General features: G+C 40.5%; 1 protein-coding gene across 1 annotated transcript; it reads right to left on the bottom strand.

The window, feature by feature from the left end:
* Nucleotides 1-1326: 1326 nt before the first annotated feature.
* On the bottom strand, nt 1327-8180 carry LOC140235720 (uncharacterized). Its single transcript, XM_072315733.1, has 5 exons — nt 7973-8180; nt 6608-6813; nt 5070-5355; nt 2468-2639; nt 1327-1642 (listed from the first exon to the last, which is right to left on the bottom strand). The coding sequence occupies exons 1-5, from the start codon at nt 8178-8180 to the stop codon at nt 1327-1329; spliced, it is 1188 nt and encodes a 395-aa protein (XP_072171834.1).
* Between the last annotated feature and the right edge of the window lie 1126 nt (nt 8181-9306).

Here is a 9306-nt window from a genome sequence, read left to right as displayed (position 1 = left end):
AACCCTGCAACTTTCTGAGGAACAGGAACAAGATTTTGCAGACTGGCGGAGGTTCAATGGACTGTTATACAACAGAAGAATGAAGGAATAAAAGCACCAACCATGGCTGCATGGCACGAACCATGTGGAACATGCTGCCTGGTAGTATTATGAACATAGATAACCTCCAGACTTTCCAGTCAAATCTCAGGTACCACCTGATCACTAAGGAGTACAGGACATTCTAATTTATATCTATAAATGAGGTTCTGTTTGTTTAATTCTTAATCTAATTCACTTATTTATTTGAATTATGTTTTAATAAAATATCGTTGAGCAATTACGCGACATTGTAGCACCTTGAGTGACAAATTGTCAGAAAGTGAGCATCTGAAAAATCATTTATTATTATCATCATTAAGCACACTGACATGAAGAGAAGGCTGTATGAGGAGAAGGTTGCTAGGCTTGATCCCCCATGTACAGCAAAGTGGCTGAAAGTATGGATCAACTCAATGCACACAAATGAATAGCAAGCTCACAAAGAAGAAGTCGGGACAAGCTGAATATGATGGCTTGACAGACTTCAGTGATGAAAACTGACATGGCATTATGAGATACCCTGAAGCCAAACTGAAGAGAGTTGCAGCAATTGCCTACACAGTCATCTAGCACATACCGTTAATTCCTCTAATCAGCAGAAGGGGTGTTCTAGGAATTATCCATAACATTGTATGAAAAAAAATCTGCCCAGATATTCAACAACAAACACAACAAAATTAAATCTTATGGCCTCTGTAGTAGCAAAGGTGGGTTATAAAATCTAGCACCCTAGCAGGGCACAGCACTATGATACAATTCTTACTCCTGTGCAATTCTTTCGCACTGAAAGGAATGTCTTTCAGAATTAGGTCACTTGTACAAACGCCACTCCAATCAACAGGGCTGCACTTCTTCTCTCCTCTTCTGTACATAGATTCAATGACATGTGGGACATAGCTGAGTTGCCCATCCAGTCTGGTGATGAGAGCTGGGTGATATACACCTACTCCTTAGAAATGTTCCTGCCTAAGAAGGTAATTTGCATCACTCCCTTCAAAAGCAACAACCCTTGGTCTTTCAGGAGTTGTTGCATGCTCGTGGAACATTCAGCCATTTCCAGCATTTGTGATGCCCTCCTCTAGAGGAATCCTTGACCAAAAGCGGTGGTAATAATTTTTCTTTGAAAAGCACCATTTTCTGCATGCATACCACCTCTGCAATAAACCTGCTATTTCAGATCGGTGTGAAGTACAATTACAACATCCTTGGACTCCTCCTTGACCGCTGGAGTTGATGAGGTCATCATCACGAGAACAGGGTTCTAGTCCTCCGGGAAGAGGGAACTTTCCCCTCGTTGGTCATCCTTCTTATTGCCTCCCGGATATGCTTTGGTTGGAGGGGCGGCGTGTCGCCCCACTGCTCCATAACGTCCAGGGCGTGCTCCACGATCTCCCCGACGTACACCTTGGCGATGCCCGACATCGCGATGACGACATTCTGCGACACCGTGCTGCTTATGATGGACTGCATGAAGCGCTTGATGGCTGCCTTGGGGAACGAGGAGCGCCGGAACATCTCGTAGCGATTCAGCTGCTCCTCGGAGAATGCCGACACAAGGATTCTACCAATGCAAACAGAGACAATAAGAAATGTTATCCATGATGGGTTAATAGTGAAAGATCAATTCAGAGTAGAATCTGTGCAGTTTTCCTTTTTCTACCACATGAAATGTGCAAAACCTTACTTTATTAAGGAAGCAAGGGTGAAGTCGTTCTTGTTACATAGTACATTTTGACCATCTCTGCATAATTTGCAACCACCCAAAAGGGCGAATTTTAAGACTTTTGCATACATGCATGATCTCATCAAAGAACCAAACAGAATCACAACTCAATCAAAACAACTGCCTGTAAATGTCACCCAAAGTTCTAAATTAAAAATCAATCAAAAGCAAAGACTTAAAAGTCAATAGTGGAAAGTTTCAATGTCTCCCATTTTCATCAATCAAAATCAAGATGATAACACAAACTTGAAAAAAAAAATAACCTACAAAATTCAGAGTTGACAAGTCAAATTAACATTAGAGTGGGTAGATTTTGTGAATCTAACATAAATCAATCCAAACAAATAAAGGTATGAAAAGCAAAGGTGACACAGAAAAATATGACAAAGAACAAAACCTGGAAAAAAATGCCCAAGATGCATAGAGTCCATATAAGTGGAGTTCAGACCTTGTTCGAGTAGGTAGCAAATGTGAACGTAAACAGTACAAACAAGCAAATGCATGAATGTGAGAGAAAGAAACAAAAAAAAGTGAATGGTAATCTATCAAGGTATGCAAGAAATGTATGTACACGTATTCACTACTTGTGCAGAATTTTACAATAAATAGCAGTGATCAAAACAGAACAGAAGGGAGAATAAAATCATATCAATGTATACTCACTGCATCTTCTGTCTCTCCTCTGCATCCATCTGCCGTTTCCTTCTCAGCGCTTCGGCGTGGGAGTTGTCGGGCTGCGCCCTCGACGTTGAAGCAGAAGCTGACGCTTGGTCAGCCTCGTCGCCAGTCTTCCTTGACCCCTGACCTTTCCCCTCGCCCGAAGGCCCACTACCATCTGTATTATAATGTAACAAACGATAAAACACTGAACTCTGCAACAAGGATTTCAAAATACGTAGTTAACCCCTTAAAGACTAGTCCTGAGTACATGTTGTGTATTCAGGCAGGTGTCCACAGGAAATGTTTGTTATATGAAAACTTTCATGTCCTCAACAGGTAAAGCAATTCATTATACACTGTATACCTATAAACTGATAGACATGAAATATGTAACTTTGAAAAAAATTGCAATCTCCTCACTATAGGGCCTACCACTGGGAGTGTCTTTACAAAACTTGTGAACACATTCAACAGCCCAACACATAAATATATAGGCAATAACGGTCAGGGCCACTTTCATATAACTGTCTGATTATGAAGACCACTTTTAAGTCTTTGTGTGCTGCGTTCGCACGCCTAACTACATGTAGTCAACAGCTTGCCAATGGCGCAATATTTGGCTCAAGCTCACAGCCGTGCATGAACTGATTTGTTTTGAACACTAGCCATTTGCAAGAAAAATAGCCATAGATCTGACATGCAATTTACATCAAAGCAAAGCTCCCAATCTTGCTGTGCTGCATTTCTAGCACTTGTTTACACTTGTTTGAAAAGACACACGGCTTTGAAAACACAGAATATTTTCCAAAAGCACTTGTTTCTTGCTATTTCAGAATAAAATAGCACATAGGGAGTTGACACTATGGTACACAACAAGTTAATATTACCATATCTGTTTCTCCGTCCACATGTACTCTGACTGTCATGTAAGACTACTGTTAAGCAGGATATTTTCATGGCAAGAAATTTTTGCAAACTGGAGCTGAAGGCCTATTTCGCAGCATTATATTTTTGTGAATCTTCGCTCCCGTGAAATTCAAGAAATTAGAATTGCACGCGAACATTCCTCGTTTTACAGTATCTCTCAAGAAAGGCCACAATATTTGTCTCCCTTGAGTAGTCTTAATCAGTCGCAGCGGACAGGTGCAATTAACTTGCCGTTTTCATTTTGACGTGACCTCGCTTTCTTCTTGAATGAACACGTTTCGCACGAAAACCGCTAGGAAAGTGTCGCAGCAAAACTGCTGTAACTTTACTATTAATTCATATTTTTTGATAATCCAAACGGTTATGAAAAGTAAAAACCTCATTTTAACCTGCCATTATGTTACCTTGTTTAAATAACAATGATAAAATATTCCAAAATGGAGCAGAACTTCTCTCTCAAAATGGAAAACAATTGTCAGAAATCTTGCTAAAATTTCACATTTTGACTAAGTGAACAACAAAAAACTTTCAAGTATGTTACTAAGTATGTATTTCTTAATACGGAACTCTAAAATATCACATTCGAGAAGTCATGCGTCCGGATATGTCTGGAAATAATCGAAAGAGGTGCACTTTCTACCTTCATTCCGAGCACAAAATTTCATAGTCATTCCCACACAGGAAGACAGGGTACAGTCCCACGTACTGTACCCACATCTCTATGGCACTCACATCACCTGTACTCTGATCGTAACTCGTACCGGGAATTCGTAGTTGCATTGTTACTTACTAGTGCAGTAAAATCTGTGTAAAGTCTGAATAATCCAATGTCATGAATTTACAAGTGGTATCATAGCTAGTAGAAATTCACATTTTTGCTTCTTTCTTTTTAACGGGCCAGTTCTGAGAAAGTGCGTGCTTGTTTATGAGGTGGCGAAGTCCCCTGCAGCACACTGCTACTTATCAACACCCCGCGGCTGCAGCCCACTCTCATGCATGTACAGTGTACTAGGCATCTGCAGCAGCCACCTCGCATCGCACAGTAACAGTACGCATCGACCAGTCAGCTCGCTGGATCGAAGCAGCATGGGAAAGTCCATTCATTGTGCAAGCGCAAATCAGTTTTTCTCAGAATATGACGTCATTATTCTCGTTTGCTGCTCCCGCACAATTTGAGATTTCTGACAAGACACCTCATTCATTTTCACTTGTAACTTCAAAAATAGGCCTTCGGCAAAGCGAACAGCACTCTGCTAACATCCGCACATGTCTTATGAATATGTATGTTAAGTTTCATGATATTTAGTGGTGCGACCAGATGTGTCTAGAAATAGTCGGAGGGTAGTTTTCCAAGACAGCGAAACATGAAATGTTGAATAACTTAAAAAGTACTTAATCGTTCCTTGTGCTTTTTCGTATGTGGATAGAAATCACCATTTTGCATTGATACTGAAAGTTTGAGTGATTTTGGTCAATGTATAGCAGAGATATGAGAAGGTGAAATTTTGGTGAAAATGAGAATGCCTGATTCGCACTGCCTCGATGACGGCTGAAAATTCAAAACGTTTCATGGGTTTCGGGGGAGTTAATTATAGTCGTCCGCTGCGACTGTAACGGACCTACTTGACTCTATCTTTCATGCATACAAATCAGTATCCTGTGTTCATAGATCACTTGCCTCCACCGCCCTCCAGTGATGCTTCACTTCCAGGCCGTAACCTTGACGACCCCTCATCCTCCTCCAGGCTACCATGCAGCGTGGACCTCCCGATGGAGTCCTCCAGGCTCCCGCCGATGCCGCTGAAGAGGGGCAGCTGCACGTCACCGTGCTCCTTCTCCTCCTTGCCCTCTTCTTCTTCTTCCTCCTCTGGCTTCTTCTCTGCGCCGGACTCTTCCACGTTCTGTCCATCGCTGGATTCCCCCTCTTGACTCGTAGCATCCAGCTTCACGTCTGAAGTTTCGTCCTGACGTCAATTAGTTTCGCCAGAGGAGAAGCAACAAGCAGTTATCATGAAATTAAGAATCTAGTACCAGTCTTTCACATCCAACATTCTAGCACTACTGTGGAAGTATTTGTCAAGGAGGTCATGTACATCACTTAAAGAAGAGGAAGATATTAGATTACAGACAGTTCTTCCTCTGTACTGAGGGCATCATCCCCCTTCCCATCTCTCAATGTTAATGCCGCTTTTCACCCATCCAGATTATCACAGATACCCTTGCTTGACTTTAATACAACATACATGTAGGTCAATCTTATTCAAAACTCCAGTTAGATGAGTACATAAGAATAACACATACATCATGATGTCGCCTGTAATAAGATTGCAATCACATGATGACTATGGAACAATAATCATGTCTTTATACTGTTATTCCCAAAAGAGGCTTTGTCATAACACTTTACACAGTATGGAGAGACAAAAGTAACCATTTATACACAAAGAGAATTACCAGATCGTGAAAGTAGGAGTGTGCGCAAAATGCAAAAAATCATTTTTTTTTTTTTTTTTTTACCAGAAGGAAATAGGTGCACTAGATTTTAATAGAAACTTGTGCATTTGTCAAAATTTACAAGTGCAAAGATTCATAGTTTGATTCATTTGATATTGGCTGTAATTTTGGAAGTGAACAAGCAAGTGACAGTTCTCCCTGAAAAAAAAAAAAATAATTAAAAAATAAAAAATAAAAAATAAAATTCTACTAGTCCTCGCAAGAGGTTAAACAGGCTCTGATGCACTGAAAATGATGATGACTTCAATGTCAATGAGTGTGTATAACTCAGACTACAGCCCAATGCCCACTGTGCAACCTAAGCCTGCGAGCTGGTGGCAAGCTACGTTGTAATGTGAGCTTTATGGGGCGCCAAGTGTCGCATGGCCTATTTAGTTTCGAAATCAGTCATCTCGTAAACGAAATGACCATTTCGTTAATGAAATGTTCATTTAAGCAAAAAAAAGTTGCTGAAAACTGCTTATCCAATAGTGCCGAGCCAATGGAGTAAAATGGAGTCAACAGGGGCCTGAGCTTTCTATCCTACCAGAATCTTCGTCAGAGGCAAAGTGACAAACAGGCAGGGAAAACGAAATGATCATTTCGTTACAAAATGACTGATTCCGTATCGAAATAGGTGATACGACACTTGGCGCCCCATAGAGCTCGCAGGCCCAGGTTGCCCAGTGGGCACTGGGCTTCAACCCTTGAGTTAGAGGCTACCTTGACATCTGTAGATCTTGGAGAAGAGGGACTGGCGGTGTGTTCCTGGGAAGCTGTTCCAGGAGAAAAACTACCGGTTGGTGAGAGGGGAGGGGATGAAAACGGGGAAGACAGCGTATCGATGTCTTCCATCTTCATGCGCTTTGTCGGTGGAGCACTGTCATCATCTTCATCGTCATCGTCATCAACATCATTGCCTTCTTCCTCTGTGTGTGTGGGGGGGGGGGGGACAGGGAAGGCAGACAAAATGAATAGGAAATCACCCCTGAAACATTTCAAAGTAGACACATTGTGAGGATATACAAACATGACAAAAGATACGTAGTACACTGATATATAATCATGTACGGGATACGCAGACTCCTTGTCCCACAGCAATTGACCACTTGTGCAAATTTGCTTGCTCTGAGGACCTGTCCAAATTCCTCATTAAAGTACATTGGTATTTTCTCAACTAACTTGAAGCGTCTTCTTCATAAAACAATGTTTCATCATCTGGAACACAACTTGCTTCACAGAGAGGAAAGAGTCTTGAATACAAAAACAAACAGCAGTACTGATGCCCCATGAATGTTTGAAGGTTACAACCTGACTTTGTGGACTAGTTCTATGTGAAACAATCAAAAACTTGCAGAAAGAAAATTGCAAAACAAAATCAGGTTCACTATTAAAAAAGTACCTCTCTCAATATAACCAGGCTTGTGAGAGTACTTGCAGAAAAAAAAAATCTGAAAAGAATTGAAACCTATGAAAAAAAAAGTCTGAAGTGCTGTTAACATTTAAATGGATTTGAATTGCCACAAGGAGTTAATTTGCTATTTGAACTTTCATCAATCCCCCACAATATACTACCACCATGTGTACATGTGAGTGAAGGAAAAGGCAGACACAGACTTCAAATACATAAAAACTTCATTCCCCAATTAAAAAACCCCTCCAATACATGAATAAATAAATAAATAAATAAATAAAAGTTACTGAAATTACACTGTTAGTATAAGACAGCTAAATCTCCCATCTTGATTGGAAAAATAGAGAATGGTGCTAAAATGTTTCATAGATTTTTACTACAGATGTAGTTGCCATTGATGTGTTGAATCGGAAAGTTAATAAAAAAGCCGACTGTTAAAAAAGGCTAACATTTTAATGCTGTGTATTATTTTTCATTGAGTGGAATCTTTCCACATCAAAAAATACAAGTAAGAATTGAAAAATGGGCAATAAGGGTCACATCAAATCACAACTTGATTACATACAACTTGATTGCTACACAATATCCAGGGTATGCCAGGGTTACTAAAAAAAAAAAAAAAAAAAAAAATGAGAAGCTTCGTTCAACCAAGTAAAACATGAACTCATTCCCACCTTTCAAATCTTTGGATGCGAGGTCTGGCGACTTCGGGGGTAAAGGGTCTTCGGTGTCATCATCATTGTTGTCATCCGAGGACAAGTCGCTGGACATGTAGAGGTCGTCGCGAGCATCCACTTTTTCTGCTAGATCGTGAGATTTTGTGTCATCTTCTTCCTCTCCATCCGTCCAGTAAGAAGTATCATCCTCATCTTTTCTTTCCATTTTTCAAAAGAGCAATCTTTCAATGAACCAAACAAAAAAGACATTAGCAACTACATATAGGGAATAATAATAACATAAAAAACTACCACTGAAAAGTATGCAAATAAATATGTTTTATCATCACACTGTATACACTTGTAAGTTGTTGTTGCATTGACAATGATAGATGTATGTCTCCATACTGGAATAGCAACCACATATTTCTGTGAATTACGGCACTGAAATAATAGTCAAAAGGGGCCTGAGCTTTCGATCCTAGCAGAAACTTCGTCAGAGGCAAAATGACAAACAGGCAGGGACAGCAATCACATATAACAGGACTTCACACAACAAGAACAGTCAGGGACAGGCTAGGGACACAGAACAAAGAAAACAAAAGGAGAGGGTATGAGGTCATGGGCAAGAAGCCCAACAGGTAAAGGGAGGGGGATTAGAGGAGGAGGGTGGACAGACAAAAGGCAGAGGAGAGTCAGTGATGATCCTGAGGACCATGGGGGTAACCATTGAAGGAAAAGGATAAATAGGGAGGCTACATCAAACAATAAGGAACAACAGAGGGATACAGAAAGGCAATTAGTGAAATAGCAACAGCAAGGGGGGGGGGGGGGCTGAGCAAACAGCAAGCCCTAATAAGGTGTACCAAGAGGAGGCAACAAAATGAAAGAGAGAGTCAACCAACAAATGTAGGCAATCAAATATATCAAAGTATACATACACAATAAAGGGTAAACAACAAACATGCATGGTTTCATTTTAAGACATTTGCTTAATTTCAAAAGTCTGCATTAAGAAATCCTAAAAATTCTACAAAAGATAGTCCATCCAACATTAGTTTCAACATTAGTTCCAACATTAGTTTCAACATTAGTTGGGGGTCGCAACAGCGACCCCCAACACGTACGTGCTACAGTGCCCTGCAACAGGGTTAGTAATGGTACTGCCTCTAACAACACGTACATGTTACAGTGCCCTGCAATGGGGTTATGCGGTACTGCCTCTAACATATAACCTCATCACCCATCATGATCAGACTAAGAGAAATACAATGGCAGGGCAAATAACACGTACAATGATATGACATTTACAATCTACAAAACACAGCAAAGTAATGATTCTTCTTTTATCT

Source organism: Diadema setosum, chromosome 12, assembly GCF_964275005.1.
Source record: "Diadema setosum chromosome 12, eeDiaSeto1, whole genome shotgun sequence".
In the NCBI taxonomy this organism is placed as follows: domain Eukaryota; kingdom Metazoa; phylum Echinodermata; class Echinoidea; order Diadematoida; family Diadematidae; genus Diadema; species Diadema setosum.
The sequence above is the reverse complement of the archived record's forward strand: the minus strand, read 5'-3'. Positions and strand labels throughout refer to the sequence as shown.